The 19,668-nt window shown below is 35.7% G+C and overlaps 1 protein-coding gene across 1 annotated transcript; it reads left to right on the top strand.

The window, feature by feature from the left end:
* The first annotated feature begins 13,226 nt into the window (after window positions 1-13,226).
* On the top strand, window positions 13,227-14,697 carry LOC108865900. The gene is made up of 5 exons (XM_048588742.1): window positions 13,227-13,436; window positions 13,563-13,775; window positions 13,889-13,962; window positions 14,056-14,152; window positions 14,254-14,697. The coding sequence occupies exons 1-5, from the start codon at window positions 13,227-13,229 to the stop codon at window positions 14,695-14,697; spliced, it is 1,038 nt and encodes a 345-aa protein (XP_048444699.1).
* Window positions 14,698-19,668: the final 4,971 nt, after the last annotated feature.

The raw sequence follows: 19,668 nt of genomic DNA on the forward strand, positions 1-19,668 counted from the left end.
ACTTCCTCTATCTAAACCTCCCAACTACCCCACATAACTATATTTGAAATTTCTAATAAATCAGACCCTTGAATCAGAACCCAAAATCCTTAAATCATAACCCAAAATCCCGCAAAAAAAAAATCAAATCCTTCACTCTAGAAAACTTTATTCACCATGGCCGTCGCCTGTCAAGCTCTCGACCATTGTCTTCCGGTGAGGGCCTAGGCGGATTAGAGGTGAATCAGATGACGGTGAGACAGTGGTGATGATTCTAGGGTCTTGTTCGAATGAGATGACGACAAGAGATTGGGTTTTCCAGTTGAGGTTCGGGGCGATGAGAGTGTGGTGGTGGTCTGGTGGCGATCTCGCCAAAGTTGGTGAGTATAACCGGTGGTAACTCTCGGTGTTTGTGAGAACAGATGGCAGATAAAGGACGCGAAGCGAAGGAGAGGAAGGGAAGGTCTTAGCAATCCCATGGGTATTAGGGGGTCTCGCTAAGAACTCCTAGCGAAGGAGTTTGTCCGTGCGAGTCCCCTTTAGTCCCATTAAACATAATCCCAGTATTGAACAAACAGAGGACTAGACTAATAGTTAGTCCAGTCTAGTCTTGTGATGCTTAGTGAGGGCAAACAAACGCCCCCTTACAGTACTCTTATGGGACTAGATATTTTGAGGGGCTATTATCACTCTGCAAAACTACTAGGACTGATTTTAAAATATATATTCAATTGCAATTTTTTCCTCTTTGTAATGATTAATATATATATACACACACACACATGTATATATGTTGAGGGGCTATTATCACTGGATCAGGATCCTCTCCTAATTTAAGGATGAGAATCCTCCTGATCAAGGAGTGTGGGCCGTTGGATGAAAATCCAACGACTACAAACAGGGAGGTCCCTTTAAAATTATAATAATTATAACCGTTGGATGAAATCCAACGACCCATATTTCTTGATCAGGAGGATCCTCATCCTTAGATCAAAAGAGGATCTTGGTCCATTATCACTCTGCAGAACTACTAGGACTGATTTTAAAATATATATTCAATTGTAATTTTTTCCTCTTTGTAATGATTAATATATATATATATATATATATATATATATTATAATTCAATTGTTCTTATTGCTGGACTTTTCTCCATGTCCTAGCCATGTGCTGCGGGGTATATTATTGTATATTATGGGACCCTAAGGCATAAATGATATCACACACTCTTTAGAGCAGTTCCACCTGTCAACACTTTACATCAGCATCCAGCGTATTTATCCACTCAAGTAAACAGTAATAGACCCCAACGGTAATAAGCCAAAGCATCTCCATCCCTAAAAAAATGCGCTGGCACCCAGTTTAAAAATGCGATGGGACAAACAATCTTCACCCTTACAAAATGCGCTGGCATCCAGCCCATTTAAATATTTTATATTTTTTTAAAAGAATAAATAAAAAAAATAGTTTTATTTTCGAATAAGATTTTTAACCAATTTCGGATAAAATTTCAAATAAACTTAAAAAAAAAAAACACACTAAAATAAAATTACATACTCATCAAATAACTTAAAAAAAATACACTAAAATAAAATTACATAAACTCATCAAATACACTTTATTCTTCAACCATAAGCTTATTTTAATTATCTTCACCTTCTTGCAATCCCCACTGCTGCTCAATCAAGTCATTTTGGCGGATTACTTGCCAATATGGCTCTTGCACATCAGTGTACTGCTGAATGATCAATTCATTGGTAGAAAGTGTGGAAAATATTGAAATGTGGTGTAAGGTGAAAGATGAGAGTTAGGTATTTATAGGGAAAAAAAATAACTTTTTTAAAAATTTTATGTATTTTTTAATAATTTTTATGTATTTTTTCATAATTTTTAATAAATTTTAATATAGTTAATTAATTTGGACCGTTGGATTTGAAAAATATTCAAATCCAAGAGCCAAGGTTCTGCCACATGGCCAATGATCATGATCGGACGGTCCATTTTAAAAGTCAAATTTAAATTTTTTTTACCGTTGGAAATCCAACGGTCTACAAAAAACTAGCCGTTGGAAATCCAACGACATTGAGAGGGTCACGTCGCCTCCTTCTGGGTAAAGCACAAGTGGGCTGACAGCGGGCCCTGCTACCTGCACCCTTGTCCCGTACTTGCACCCACTCATGAGTAAGCTGCACGCACCAGGCAAATAGCCTGGCTCCTTGATCAGTCAATTTTGGGCTGGCCCAAAGACCAACTTGGGCTAGGTACCAGGCAAGTTGCTGGGCTGGAGTGAATTAACAGGGTGCTAGCCTGGTTTTTTGATTGGGTGCTGGGCTATTCCACCTCCGGTGGAACTTCTCTTAAGGAATCTTATAAGGGTGATGGAAAATGTATTTGCCAGTCCAACATATATATGATTAATTCTTATATCTGCAATTTTCGGGAAAATGAAAAAGACTGTATTGTAAGAGACGCATCTCTATAGTTGTACAATGATGTATTATTTTTCTCCACACTCTTGATAAAGAGAGTTTTGTTGTCGTCCTCTAACATCCGAGGCTTGGAGAAAAACACCAGCTCAACATTTACAACTGGTGTACTGGAAATCTCGAAAAAAAATATCTCATAATAGCGAACTAATTAAGATTAGGAAAGTGTTTTGTGATAGTTTAGTGCTAATGATTCCTTTTCAATATACATCATTCGATTAAGAGCATTTGACGAAGCTTAGATGTTCTATAGTGTTACTTTGACATTGTTGGAACATTTGCTTAGAAACTTGTCTTCAGGATAGAATATCGAACACTTACCTTTATCAATTTCAAAATTTTCTAACACGTAACGATTGGCATTTGGCATTGTCTATGAGGGTTTCTATGCATTATATTTGTGTAGTTAATTGCATAATTATTTATGAACTACTGTGTCGTGACTAATATAGAAATTAATTAGACGTTATTTTTTTTTTATATAATACTTAGGTACTTACTAGTGAGTATCTTATATTTTTTTATTTAGCCCAATAAAAAGATATTACGTGTTTCTTATTTTTCTAAAGTCCAAGAAAAATTAATTAACATGTCTATTACTTTTTAAAACATAAACACGTGTTAAAATATCATTAGGTCAAAATAAAAAAAATGAGTATATAGAGTACTCACTAATGAGAGTACCTAAATATTATGTTTTTTTTTTTAAAGAGACACTTCATTTACGTCCCGGAAAATAATGTTGTGTTTTTCAATGGATGGATGCATTAACGAAGCCCACCAGGCATTGGACCACTTTACCGGACGGATAGTAGGATACACTCATTTTATTAGGCTTAAGGCTACATGTAAATTACGTGCTTATCAATTAATAGATAAAGGACCTCACGTTCCCTTCTCAACAACCACCCTTTTAAAATCTGGTGTGCGAATCAAATATCAAGCCTTGATCTCGTAATTATTGAGTCCAGGAGAAAATACTATTTCTATCATATATTTGTATCATTTTTCTAATAAGGTCTATGTATGTTGGCGGGCTCTATTTCGATTAGAGAAATTGTATAAATGATAGTACAAATAGATGGTAAGTGTAACACTATTTTTTTTTTTTTGTTTTAATTGATTTCTTTTCATTTGTTGGTAATAAAGCCACACTGCAACGTTTTCAAATTTGTAATGTGTAGCATGGAAATACTTATGCATTAGTATATAGGTTGCATTGCAAATGACTCTTTACCACAGTGGTGAAAATGTGTTGAACCCTTGCAGAATATATATAGGTTGTGTTTAATAAATTGTTGAACTTTTTAATCTTAGTTTGTTGTTTGAGGATTATTCCCTCATTAAAAAAAATTCTGGCTTCATCCATGGATGGATGCATGTAAATCAGCAAATATAAATTTCGGTGTTGCTCCTCACTACTTGAGCTAACCCCTAAAAATAAGGGCTTATGACATGAAACTCTGAATTTCAGTTCCATATATGGGAGTAGTTTGTGTCCTTTATCTCTAAAGTGCTAGTCGGACATTGTTGAACCTCTCGTGCTGCATATGGTAGGATCATTACTATTTCAACAATGTCACTATTATCTGACCGGAAATGGCAGGAAAAGAAGTAATTTTCATGGATCAAATAGTCCCATTCACGGGTGAAATTTACTGGGGAATAACGTTGTTCATCCATTCCTATTTTCACCTATCCTGTTACCATGCCCTAAAGATGGGTAAATCCACGGCCCCAAAAATTTCTAGTCACATACTGTATACATATTTCCGTTTACTTTTGTGCTGTTCTTCTGTAGAATGTTTTCTCATATAAATTTTACATCGTCGTACATTCATAGGTCATAATTTCCAAATTTTCATACCACCAGACCAAAAAGATAGCGTCCACTGTGTTAAAAGATCAAACGTAGAAATTGAGGCACACCCTCGTGCATGGAATAAAGCCATAGCAGACGCTGTATTCAAGGAAATCAGCTGCCTTGCTTGCATAGTTGCACAACCGCTCCTTTTGAACGGAAAGGGAGGACATGCAGTCAAATTCCAGATTGTATGCACACACTGCTATGACCATTACCTACTACAACTACAAAAAGTTATAGGATTATTAGCTTCAATTATTTTCGGCCCTGATATGACCATTAAAGAGGTCAAATGATTATTCTTTTCGTGTCTTGTAATGTTGTAATAATTTTTTTTGGTGGTTGATTAGGGTTGTTCGTTCATGGGTTCGAGAGACCATTAATGTATATTCCTGGGGATTTTTGGATTTCAAATTTCAGATTTTATTACTTATTAGAGATATATACTTATTTCAATGCAAAAGTTAGGTGAATAACACTATAATGCACGCTGTACCTAAATTTCGAGCTCAAAAGTATAGCTAATGTGAAGGCCTTTTTTTGTCTGTTAGCGTGAATTGAAATATTAGGCCTGACAATTTCTGACACGACCCGATAACCCGACATGACACGACACAAAATTAACAGGTGTTTGGGTCGACACGATAACGAATCGGGTCGTTATCGGGTAACCCGATAAGCACCTGTTAAGATAACGGGTTGATTCGGGTATACACGTGGGTAACACGATACACGATAAGCAGAATATTATTTTTATAATTTTATAACCCTAAAAAAATACTGTAATAATTATATACATTAATTTTACAATTTTATACCCCTAAAAATTATAATAAATATATATATATATATATTAAATTAACTATAAAGTTTATAATAATTATAATAATTATATATACTATAATAATTATACCCCCCAAGATATTAACAATCTATAATAATTATATATATATATATATTAAATTTTATAAAAACTATAATAATTATTAATTAATAATTTAATATGCATGATGCATTGCATGATTTTGCATCCATTGATGTGATTTCTTTCCATTCAATTTCTTGCCATTGCCGTCCTTTTTGAAAAAACAAATGGAGGGAAAATGAAAATGTTAAGAAAAGTTGAAAATGAAACAAAAAAGTGAGGGAATTAGGGAAAGATGTTGGAGGGAAAAGTGAAAATGATAAGAAAAAGTTGAAAAGGAAACAAAAAAAAGAGGGAAAAATGAAAATTAATAGAAGTGGTGAGAAATATATATTTTTTTTTTAAGTTATTAACTTTTTATCACACACATGACATATCTCACTATTTTTATAATGACACACATGATGTATGTATTATTCCGTGTACCAGTCAATTATAATTTATACGTACAAAATAAATAGATTTAAATATACTTAATAAATATATATATACACACACACACACAGAACTTGATTGATGGCATATGAATTCTCCAAAACTAATTTCAACGATCCCAACCGTCAAACTTGTTTGTATATGCTTCGAGATCACATCAACAAAAAATCGTAAAAAATAAACATTCAGAGATCAAGTAACGGGACAAAGCTTTTCGACGGTTATAAACGAAAAATCAAGATTTAACGGTTATTTTAACTCCGATTTTGATGATTTTTTATAGCTACACTCCTTGACCCTATATGAATACAATGAATGAATTCGATCTTCAATTTAAAATATTTACACAAGTGGATACCACAAAATCTTATGTTATACTTGATGAAAGTATAAATAAACTCTAAGAAGTGTTAGTTAATCTATTGTTTTTATGGGATACGAATTCTCTTAAACTAATTTCAACGATCCAAACCGTCAAACTTGTTTGTATATGCTTTGAGATCACATCAGCAAAAAATCACAAAAACCAAACATTCAGAGATCAAGTAACGGGACAAAGCTTTTCAACGGTTATAAACGAAAAATCACGATTTAACGGTTATTTTAACTCTGATTTTGATGATTGTTTACAGCTACACTCTTTAACCCTATATGAATATAATGAATGAATTAGATCTTCAATTTAAAATATTTACACAAGTGTATACCACAAAATCTTATGTTATACTTAATGAAAATATAAATAAACTTTTAAGTGTTAGTCAATCTATCATTTTGATGGGATACGAATTCTCCAAAACTAATTTCAACGATCCAAACCGTCAAACTTGTTTGTATATGCTTGGAGATCACATCAGCAAAAAATCACAAAAAACAAACATTTAGAGATCAAGTAACGGGACAAAGCTTTTCAACGGTTATAAACGAAAAATCACGATTTAACGGTTATTTTAACTCCGATTTTGATGATTTTTTATAACTACACTCCTTGACCCTATATGAATACAATGAATGAATTCGATCTTCAATTTAAAATATTTACACAAGTGGATACCACAAAATCTTATGTTATACTTAATGAAAGTATAAATAAACTCTAAGTGTTAGTCAATCTATCGTTTTGATGGGATACGAATTCTCCAAAACTAATTTCAACGATCCAAACCGTCAAACTTGTTTGTATATTCTTGGAGATCACATCAGCAAAAAATCACAAAAAACAAACATTCAGAGATCAAGTAACGGGACAAAGCTTTTCCACGGTTATAAACGAAAAATCAAGATTTAACGGTTATTTTAACTCCGATTTTGATGATTTTTTATAGCTACACTCCTTGACCCTATATGAATACAATGAATGAATTCGATCTTCAATTTAAAATATTTACACAAGTGGATACCACAAAATCTTATGTTATACTTGATGAAAGTATAAATAAACTCTAAGAAGTGTTAGTTAATCTATTGTTTTTATGGGATACGAATTCTCTTAAACTAATTTCAACGATCCAAACCGTCAAACTTGTTTGTATATGCTTTGAGATCACATCAGCAAAAAATCACAAAAAACAAACATTCAGAGATCAAGTAACGGGACAAAGCTTTTCAACGGTTATAAACGAAAAATCATGATTTAACGGTTATTTTAACTCCGATTTTGATGATTTTTTACAGCTACACTCCTTAACCCTATATGAATATAATGAATGAATTAAATCTTCAATTTAAAATATTTACACAAGTGTATACCACAAAATCTTATGCTATACTTAATGAAAATATAAATAAACTCTTAAGTGTTAGTCAATCTATCATTTTGAAGGGATACAAATTCTCCAAAACTAATTTCAATGATCCAAACCGTCAAACTTGTTTGTATATGCTTGGAGATCACATCAGCAAAAAATCACAAAAAACAAACATTCAGAGATCAAGTAATGGGACAAAACTTTTCAACGGTTATAAACGAAAAATCACGATTTAACGGTTATTTTAACTCCGATTTTGATGATTTTTTATAACTACACTCCTTGACCCTATATGAATACAATGAATGAATTCGATCTTCAATTTAAAATATTTACACAAGTGGATACCACAAAATCTTATGTTATACTTAATGAAAGTATAAATAAACTCTAAGTGTTAGTCAATCTATCGTTTTGATGGGATATGAATTCTCCAAAACTAATTTCAACGATCCAAACCGTCAAACTTGTTTGTATATTCTTAGAGATCACATCAGAAAAAAATCACAAAAAACAAACATTCAGATATCAAGTAACGGGACAAAGCTTTTCAACGGTTATAAACGAAAAATCAAGATTTAATGGTTATTTTAACTCCGATTTTGATGATTTTTTACAGCTACACTCCTTAACCCTCTATGAATACAATGAATGAATTCGATCTTCAATTTAAAATATTTACACAAGTGGATACCACAAAATCTTATGTTATACTTAATGAAAGTATAAATAAACTCTAAGTGTTAGTCAATCTATCGTTTTGATGGGATACGAATTCTCCAAAACTAATTTCAACGATCCAAACCGTCAAAATTGTTTGTATATGCTTGGAGATCACATCAGCAAAAAATCACAAAAAAAAAACATTCAGAGATCAAGTAACGGGACAAAGCTTTTCAACGGTTATAAGCGAAAAATCAAGATTTAACGGTTATTTTAACTCTGATTTTGATGAATTTTTACAGCTACACTCCTTGACCCTATATAAATACAAAGAATGAATTTGATCTTCAATTTAAAATATTTACACTAGTGGATGTGGATATCACAAAATCTTATGTTATAATTTATATACTTAATAAAAGTATGAATCAACTATAATATTAATAATTATATACATTAATTTAACAATTTTATATCCCTAAAAAGTAAAAACTATAATAATTATATAATATAATTATATATATTAAATTAAATTTAAAAATTGATGACCATTGGATCGGCTGAGATTAAATCTCAGCCGTCCATTTCATAATTATATATATATATATATATTGAAGATTTTGTAAATGGAGGTGTAAACTTTTGAGAAAGACTTACAATCTTAAAAACAAAAACTCTTTATCCTTGCACATTTAATATTTGTAATAGATTAGTAGTGTATGTATTATTTTTTTTATTAGGCTTTTATTTTCGAGTGTAGATATAGTACTTGAACGAGAAATGTTTTAATGTTTTGAAGTAATATTTATGTGGCAATGTGTGGTATGTGCAAATTTTAAAAAAATATATTTTTTTCTTAACGGGTCATAACGGGTCGGGTCACTTTACCTGTTGGGTAAAGTGACACGACCTGTTAAGGACCCGTTAAGATAACGGGTGTGACACGACACGACCCGTTAAGATAACAGGTGTTACATGAAAACGACATGAATACGATAGACACGACCCGTTCGCGACGCACCAAATTTCGTCGCGCAAAGTATGTTTGCGCGACCTAAAAGACAAAGCGTCGCGCAAACAGCATTTGCGCGACGGTACTTTGCGTGACGAAATTCTAGCGTCGCGCAAAACTTCTTTGCGCGACGCAGGAACTTGTGCGTCACGCAAAACACTTTGCATGACACCCGCCTTCGTCGCGCAAAGTACCGTCGCGCAAATGCCTTTTGCGCGACGTTTTGTACGTCGCGCAATATCTTGGCGCCAAACAAAGAATGTTTTACCGTTTTTTTTTGCCAACTTTATGCGATGCATGTGCACATGCGTCGCGCAAAGTTGTTTTGGTCGACGTACGTACACATGCGTCGCCCAAAGTGGACTTTGCGTGACAAGACTGGCGTCGCGCAAAACAGGTTTGCGCGACGCATGTGCAATTGCGTCGCGCAAAGTCAACGACTTTTCCTACTCCACTTAATCAATTTGGGAGGCAGAAACTGCAAACCCAGTTGCAGCAGCTACCTCCTTCCTCCATCTCTCTTCAAAACCTTCTCCAATCAATCCCGTTGATATCAAAGTGAGTCAAATTTCACCTTGTTTTTGAATTGATCCCATTTCTAAGTTCTGTTTGTTTGCGGAGAAAATGAGGGAAATGATCATTTTATTGTTTGCTCCTCTCTCTGTTTCGTTCCTCCAATTCCAACAAAACTTAAAAATTTATAGCAATATAATGTAATGATTGTGTTCATTTGTAGCAATATAACTTGAAAATTTGTAGCAATACACACACACACACACACACACACGCACGCATACTTTTCTAGTTATTTAGCTGCTTTTATAATGTAATGATGCTTCTGAGTGTGTTAGTGGTATGCTTGTGTTCATTTGTCTGAATAATGTACATTTGGAGCTTAAATTTTTTATTAATTCATTTTCAATTTGAATTTTCCACCTTGCTCAGCTGAAAAAGAAGAAAAAACAGTTTTTTTTAGCTTAGATTGGTTGGATGAACTGGAGTAGAAACTACTTGATATGAAATGGAACTTAGAGTTAATCAAGCTACAATTATTAAGCAGCACGTTGCTTTGTGGAAATGGACATATAGCAATAAGAGGAAATATCGAATCCTTTGTTGATTTTTTTTTTTTTTTCTGTTTCTACACCCATTATTATCAATTCTTTCATGATTTCTGTTATTAGGAATTCATGAAAGAATTGACAACAATGGTGAGATGTTAGGAATTCATGGTGAGATGTTATGTAGATGAAAGTTTTTAACTTCTCATTCCTGTTATTGCTATGTGACAACTCAATTTGGCTTTATCTTACTCTGTGATTCTAGGAAGCTAGTGCCATTCCTTTTGCTTCTCTGACTGCTTGGCGAGCTCTCGTAAGTACTGCTAGGAAAGCTAAGGGGTATGTTATCTCGAATATTAACTTCCTTCCTTTGATGTATCATGATTCTTCTGTTAAAGTTGTTGTCATCAGGAAGCCATTGTCATTTTCTTTCTTTTTTTCGATTGCAAAAGCTGTTATCGTTTTCACATGGGGGTAAATGTTTCTTTCAGTAATGAAATTTGTTTCACTATACTAGAGATGTTGAACTTTTGTGTCCAAACTTTTACCATCTTCCCAGCATTTTTTAGGTAAAAGGTATAAAAGAAAGTATGACATTTATTTTTGATGCTGTGTCTTTGCGAAACATGGATTGAGAGGCAGCTGAAGCTTTATATTATTTTGGTGTAGGGATTTGATTATTGTATCTTATCTCGGTGGAAGCTGTCATTAACAATTTTGCATCCTTTTGTTATTGCATCTTATCTCTACAGCCAACGGCTGTTAGTTGTGGGTGGTGGAGGAGTTGTAGGTTTGGCCGCAATTCAGATTTGAGATGTCACAGTGTACGTAAATCACTTTATTTTCTTGGCTATATTAATTTTTATTAATTTATTTTATTTTATTTAGTTTTAGTAATTATTGTGATTTAGTTTATTTGTATGCACATATTTTTGTACATCACCTGCAAAATTGTTTTACATCACCTGCAAAATTGTTTATTTGTATGCACATATGTTTTCACGGTTTCTAATGAAATCAAATCAAAATTAATTTCTGGTTGTTTGATTTGCAGGGACCTGAGCAAAATGCCTTGGGAAATATACTTGTTCTGTTTCTTTTGGGAGCCATATTTGCAGGGGTTTGCCTTGACTGGTTGTGGCTCATTGGTAAGGATAAATTCTAAGGAGCAAAAGTGTGGGATTGAAGAAATAAAGTTGCTCGTTTGAATACTAATTTCGTGCTTCCGATGGATTGAATACTAACTTTTCGTAACCGTTCACGCCACAACCCGCTTGGTAATCTTCGTTATCTGGCTTGGCCCACTTGAGTGTGTTGTGTGAAGAACAGTTTGGTGTGTTTCGAATTAAACTGTTAATGTATTAACATTATGAACTTATTTCAATTTGGCTTGGCATGATCAATACACATGGTTTTGCATGGGCTTAGTGTGAATTTTTTCGAATATCCGAATTATGAATTATCATTCCTTTTGGCGTGGTATGAATGTGAATTTGCATACTCCTCATTTTGCACTCTACTCATGAATTTGAGCTTGGTTTGCTACGAATATATAATGACTAAGCTTCCTAATATAATTGGGTTTTTTAGTGAAATTTTTGGGTTTCCTACGACATTGCGTTGTTGTTTCCCAAGTCTCAAGTTGCTTCATGTTATTACAGATCTTGTATTAGGTGATACCTCATTGGAAAAGCTTTTCTGTAACTCCCTTGTTCTTGAAGATTTGGATATACATCCATTTTTCGGAAGAGATGCAATGAATTTCAATATATTTGCTCCTGAATTAAAGACTTTAAGAACAACTGTGAAAGAAACAGAGTTGTCAAACTATTTATTTGTCAATGCCTCAAATCTTGAAAAACTTTGTGTCATGGGGTTTGCATCGTCAAGGCAACACTCTGTCATATTGAATGTATTTCTCACATAGATGATGTTCAACACTCACGTCATGAGTTGATGTTGTATTTTTTATTTACATGCTGATGTGCAACACTCTGTCATATTGAAATGCCTCAACATTCTTGTCATATTGAAATGCCTCAACAGCTTTGATTGAGTTGGATTATTGTTGTCCATTTACATGCTTGGCAAATGCACCACCAGCATATACACCCACTTACAGCATTGACACCATAATGAGTTTATTGTTAAGTAGTTTGCATTTGAGAATTATGTCGTCCTCTTTCTGTCATGGGAAAACAGTTTTGAAATGGATATGAATAGGTTTCTCATGATTTTGGGCCATCCCATTTCTTTTTGCCTATCATTTTTCTCTAGTGGACCAAGTGGGTGGTGCATGTATTGACGCATTGACTCTCCGTAAGGTCAGATTTGAAAGCTGATGCTTGTGATGGAAATGGTGATGAATTTGAAATGTTAGTTTTGATGTTTAAGTTAGATTGGACTCTCATATATCTATAGGTTATTTGAATATGTACCCCATTGTTTCTTGGTTTCCTACATTGTGCTTAGTTAATACGTTGTATAGTTACAATCGTATTTTCCTTTTCTAGGATCACAATTGCATTTGAGAAATATGATAAGGTTGAAAACTGTAAGAGAAATATTGATACTCCAGGGTTATAATCCTTCTTGAAAGCTTGATGTGAGTTTTTCTGTTGCATTTACCTTGTCATGAAACCCACAACATTATCTGTTGCATTTAAGAAAAATGTTGTAAGATTAGTTTCTAATGTTATATTTTTATGGTTGAATAAGTGTATAGATGTCGCAGTTGATCACTCGTCGTCGGAGTGTGACCAATGCACCTCCTGCATTATCACACTCCCATCCAGGTAGTTTTTTCTAATTCTCACTACGCTGTATTTTTTTTTTCATTTTAAAACTATTATTTTTATGATGGTGAAAATTTGCTGGATTGTGAAAATCTGTTGCTGGTTGTGAATTAATGTTATTTTATTATTTTAAGGTTTTGGAAAATGCTATACTATTACGGGAGGTTATGTCGATTTTTTTTAACAAATTTAAGCTTTGGGATTTCACCATTTAAGTATTTTTGGCCAGCTAAAAAAAACACCAGAGGGCCTAGTCGAATGCTGAAGCAGTCACAGAGTGCACGGCAGGTTGCCTCCAAGATCAAGATTGCATATGACCCGCAACATCGTGGAGCAGCTACCTCACAGCAACATAGCTTCATTGCTAGTAGCTGTGGTGTTGTTATTCGAGACAATTGTCCTTTTCAGTGGGAGTCTTGGGCAGAAATTCCCGAGGAGACGAAGAGACTGGTGCGACACGAGTTGTCGGTTAGTATATTAATTTTTAGCCTTTATCATTTTTTTAATTTTCTTTACAAATATTAAAAACCAAAATATATTATCTTAATATTATTAAATTTCTTACTATTATTTTATTGTTTTTCATATTCGTAGGTCATTTATGATCTTGATGACATATCCCTTGAGGTCATGACCTACTTAGAGGAGACCTTAGCAAACCGGTACAAAAATTGGAAGAGCACTTTTCACACGTATTTTAAGCGATGGGATGATCCAGAGATTGCTCGCCTACATGTTCCAAGCGAGTTAAAGGACCGGCCAGATGATTGGGAGTGGCTCTGCAAACATTTTACGGACCAATTTGTGGTATGTACATAATATTTTAATAATAATTTATTATTGTTTTAGTTATTTTTAAGCCTTTTTTTATTAATTTATTTCAAATAGTTGCACTAACATGTATATTGTGTGTTTAACAGAAGAAATCTGTTGCTAGCCAAAAAGCTCGTGAGTCAAAGACATTTCTCCACCATTCCGGTTCGAAGCCCTTTTCGTATAGGCTTCAGACACGATGTCAGGTAAAAGTATATTAACTTTGAAATTTTATACAATTTATTATTATTATTGATTAATAAAATTTTCTTAGTGTTTTTTTTCTTCAGGAGGGTTCTAAGTTCCCAGCAATCGACATGTTCAAGGACGTTTACGTTCGACCTGGTCAGGAGATTATTGAGCAGTTTCATGTAAGTATATGTAATTATTATTATTCTTATATGTATGAATCATTCAAATATTATTTATATTTTTTTATTAAACATTATATGTTTTTTCTTTATTATTATAGGCTACTATGGTGGAAAAGAGCACTTCTGTTCTCCAAGAAGCAACATCGCAGCTTCCCCCGGAGACCCCGATCGAGGACGTCACGATACCTGAGGATCTAGGTTTTCAGATCATGACTGATGTCCTGGATCAGAACTTAGGTCGTCGTCGTGGCAAGGTTGTTCGGTGTATGGGGAAAGCACACATTCGTGAAACGGGTGCCTCTTCTTCCAGATCAAACACAACAGAGGTAGATGCATTGAAGGAGGAAGTGACAACCCTAAAGGCTCAGGGCGAGCAGATGAAGGAGCAGCTGAGGGCCCAGGGCGAGGAGATGAGGTCATATGCCGGGGCGTGGAGAGACCTTGTACAAGCCATACAGATGTCCGGCCTTCAAATCTCACTACCAACACCTCATCTTGGTCCACCTTCGACCTCAGAGCCACCTCGCCCTGCCGATACCTAGTAGCTTGATGTATTAAACCTAGTTCACTTGTAGTTTTTTCTTTTTTGTTCGGATCTTGTATGTACATTTCCATATATTTTATAATTAAATACTTTTGCTTGGTTAATTAATTATTCTTTCGAATTTAATTACAATATTTATCAAAAAAAAAAAAAAAAAAAGTTTGACCAAAACTACTCCCCACTTTGCACGACGCATGATTCCGTCGCGCAAACCCACTTTGCGTGACTCATGCGTACGTCGCGAAAAATGGGTTTGCGTGACGCACAAAGTGGGCAGTGCAAAGTGGGTTTGCGCGACGCACATTGTTGGTCGCGCAAAGTGGATTTGCGCGACGCACTCCATTGGTTGCGCAAACCCACTTTGCGCGACGCACACCGTGGGCCGTTGCACAAACCCTAGCGTCTCAGACTTTGCGTGACGATTAACGCGCGACGAAGGTTGTGTTGCGCAAACCCTTAGGCAACGATTTTTTACTTTGCGCCACGAAAGTACCTACGTCGCGCAAAGTGTTTTTTTTACTAGTGATAGCACAGTAAATTGATATTTTGGAAGAGGAAAAAAAAAATCGAAGAAAGATGACTTCCCAAGGGAGAGGAAATGGTTGCTTCTTTCTCTCTGCAAATCACAGATGAAATATTCTTCTCATTGATTGCTTCTCTCACTCCCACACAAGTTGTTTAAAAGAGAATAAAACCATTGGAAACTCTTAGCTGGATCCCTGTCTCTCTAGAAACTGATCACAACCACTCATCTAGCTAATAATTAGGATCATTACACATGACACTCATGACCTTACATAATTGAGTCTTACACTTGGCAATTTTAAGCACAAGTGAACACACAATTGAATACATGGCTTATTCACTAATACTAATCAGCTCACTGCTTATAATTCAACACTCCCCTTTAAGCTTTGAGTTGATTACTCCAAGCAAATCTCTAAGGTAGTTGAATCGATCCTTGGTTAAAGCCTTGGTGAAAATATCTGCCAATTGTTCATTTGTGGGATAGTACACCATATCAATTATGTCATCCTGCAAATCATTCTTGATGAAGTGGTATCTTCTATAAATATGCTTTGTCTTTTGGTGAAACACCGGGTTCTTAGTGATGGTAATTGCTTTGTCGAGGTGAACATCACGTGATTAATCCTGTTATGCTTTGTCGAGGATTCACTACACCATGATTAATCCTGCTATGCGAAGAAAAAATCCACAAGGATACTAAAAGGTCTAGCATGACACACCCCGACCTAAATCAAGGCATGCTGCCTGTCACATGATGGTTATGTATCCATGTGTGTAGTGCGGAAGTGATAGTGATATGAAGATGTGAGAAATCAAAAACGAATTAACTAATGCACACAAGACAAGTAAATAAGTGCAGGAAGAAGTGTTAGAGTGTAGATACACATAGTCAGAGCATAGGTGCCAAGGTGCAGCCCAGCAGGCTAAATACTAATTATACAGGGTATGAAAGAAAACCCTACATTGATGGATGTCTATCAGAACTGCCGTAGAGTCCTCATGAGCCACCAACACACACTTCTATCTAGAACCTAGAGAAGTGCAAAATAGAAAATGTGAGTAGGCAAAAACAAAGCTTTTCAAAACCATTTCTCTTTCCAAAAGTAATAACCTCTCACTGTAAAACCCGTATAGTTTCCCATAAAATAAAAATACATACATATATAAAAATCATGCTCGAGAGTAGTGAAAATCAAATATATGCCATGTGAAGTATCCAAGTATGGAAATAAGTAGCCAGGTGAAATAAATCAATGTAAAATTATATGCCAACTGGAGTCACCTAACGTGACTTGTACGGCTGAACCTATAGCTCATTAAATACGCATGCACACGAGTCGGAATCACCTATTGTGGTCTATACGACAAGGCTGGGTGCAAATAAGTACGCTCAAGTGCTACGATCACGTGAAGGCTGTGCGAATAATCGCGGATTACCTATAAGTCAGAACCACCTAATGTGGTATGTACGACAAGGCTGTGCACCAAACTTGGATCCAAGGTGAGTGTGCGGTGCGGGAGGTGAACATCACGTGAAGGACTGTGCCCTGGTCACGGGCGGGAACACTAGCACGGGGGTGCAGGATAATGAGCTCTAAACTATCATCAATATGTACTCACTTGAAGCTTACCTGAGCGTCTGCAACATCAAGCAACAATATGCATATCTATACTAATGCATACTCTACAACATAATGCAATTGACATGGCATTTAAAATCGTGACTCCACTTAAAAGAAATTTCTGGGAAAACACAAAGCATATATACGTATATATAGAAAACCAAAAGCCCACTCACTGGTATGTAGCTGGATTGTAATCCCTGAGTCTCGCCTGACTGCGCTCGTTCTTCGGAAACGTCTCACCTATATGTGAAACCACTATCTTAACATTAATTTTAAGTACATAACCAAAATCATGTAATAACTTCTCATACGTTGCTTAATTGGGATGTGTGAACATACCATCGTGGCCTACTCAACACCATGAGCATCCCCAAATTTTTTAGAATAATTTTCTGACGTCCCACGTGCCCTCACGTGCCGGCCAAGGCACGGCCATACGTGCCAACCATGCGCAGGCATATGCTTGGCACACGGACGAAATTTTAAATGCCGTTTGGGAATATTCCGTTGAATAATATAATATTCCGTTAACTTTACCTGACGTCGTTCGTATATTCCATCAAAGTTGATGGAATATTCTCCTTCCTTCTCCGGTGATTCGCCGGATTCCGGCGCCGATCGCCGCTGCGTTGCTGGAAACTGGAAAATTTTCAAATTTAAAATTCTAACTGGACCCAAGAAAGTTGGAGGTGTGGTGATTGGCCCATTTCTTTAGCCCAATTACACAATCGTTTATTCGTAACATTTTAGTTACGAACCCAACTCAGCCCTAAATCATGTCAACACTCTCGTGACATCGAGTATGATTCAATTATGTCAACGGAAAAATAATTTAAAACCATATACGTACATTCATGTCACTACGAGTCGAGGGTATAATTGTTATTTTCATACATTCGAGGATAAAATATATATTAATTCAGGACGGGTCGTCATAACCTACCCTCCTTAATAAAATTTTGTCCCTGAAATTTCTATACACTAACATAACAGACCACTAGTATCCATAAAATAAGCGTGGATACATATCTCGCATATGATCCTCCGTCTCCCAAGTGGCTTCCTCCATCGAGTGGTTCCTCCACAAAACTTTCACCATGCGCGCAGTTTTGTTCCTAAGAACCTTATCCTTCCAGTCTAAAATCGTCACTGGTTCCTCATCATATGTCAAGTCTGGATTAGTTTCTAAAGGTTGAGGAGGTATCACGTGTGATGGATCGGAGACATATTGACAAAACATAGAAACATGAAAAAAATCATGCACCCGTGATAATTCTGGAGGTAACTCAAGTTTGTAGGCGACTTCACCGACTCGCTCGGTGATCTGATACGGTCTAATGTAGCGAAGACTTAACTTACCTTTCTTACCGAACCGTACAACACCCTTCCATGGGGATAGCTTCAGAAATACCCAATCTCCAACTTTATACACCCTATCAGTGGCGTGTTTATCAGCAATGCTTTTCTGTAGATCCTGGGCCGCTTTCAGGTTAGCTTTAATTACCTGAATATTCTGGGCAGTCTCATCAACAATCTCTGGGCCCACTAACACCTTCTCACCAACTTCTGACCAACAAAGAGGAGTACGACAAGATCTACCATAGAGTGCCTCGAAAGGTGACATACCGATACTAGAATGGTCGCTATTATTGTAGGCAAACTCAATCAAATCCAAACGCTTGTGCCAAGCGTCACCAAACTGCAATACTCAAGATCTTAACATATCTTCTAGCGTTTAGATAGTTTTCTTAGATTGCCCGTCTATCTGTGGATGATAAGTTGATAGTTTTCTCAGATTGCTCGTCTATCTGTGGATGATACATCGTATTATAGAGCAATCTCGTACCAAGAGCTTCCTGGAAAGCCACCCAAAAACTTAGAAGTGAACCTAGGATCCCGTTCAGAAATAATACTAACCGAAACCCCGTGGTATTTAACAGTCCCTAATATAAACAACTTAGCTAATCAGCTTAAAGAATACTTCTCTCGAACTAGTATAAAGTGTGCTGACTTAGTAAGTCGATCCACTATCACCCAGATGCCATCGTAACCATTTCGCATACGAGGAAGCTTGCACACGAAATCCATAGTAATATTTTTCCATTTCCACTGGGGAACAGGAAGTGGCTGCATCAGTCCAAAAGGCTTCTTCCTCTCAGTTTTGACTTGCTGACAAATTGCACACCTACTCACATATTCAGCAATCTTTCTTTTCATGCCAGACTAATAGTAGAAAGGTCGAATAGTGTGATACATCTTGGTACTCCCAGGATGCATCGCATATGTTGATATATGTGCTTCATCGAGAATATCTTTCTTTAGTTCTGCAATATTCGACACGTACATTCGACTTCCCTGCATAAGCATGCCATCAAATTCCCGAATTCTAAGATCTTTCTTCTTTCCTCGTGATATTGCCTCGGCTATTTCCTGGGATTCCTTATCTTCCGCTTGAGCTTCTAGCACCCGATCAATTAAAATTGGTCTGACCTAAAGCTTCTTCCCGATCTATGACTTCCAAATCAACTCCAGTAAATCTCAATTCTGTGAGAAGAAGGATATGGCAAGCATATAAACCATTAATTCGGCCTCAAGATTTCCTGCTAAATGCATCTGCCACCACATTTGCACGACCAGGATGATACTCAATCATGCAATCATAATCACTGAGTAATTCTATCCATCTCCGCTGTTGAAGGTTGAGATCTTTCTGGGTGAATAGGTATTGGAGGCTTTTATGATCTGTGAAAATCTTGCACTTTTGTCCATATAAATAATGCATCCAAATCTTCAGGGCGAAAGTGATGGTTGCTAGC

Source organism: the organism of the source record quoted next, unplaced genomic scaffold (genome assembly GCF_019419815.1).
Source record: "Pyrus x bretschneideri cultivar Hongxiangsu unplaced genomic scaffold, Pyrus_bretschneideri_v1 Contig29, whole genome shotgun sequence".
Taxonomy (NCBI): domain Eukaryota; kingdom Viridiplantae; phylum Streptophyta; class Magnoliopsida; order Rosales; family Rosaceae; genus Pyrus; species Pyrus x bretschneideri.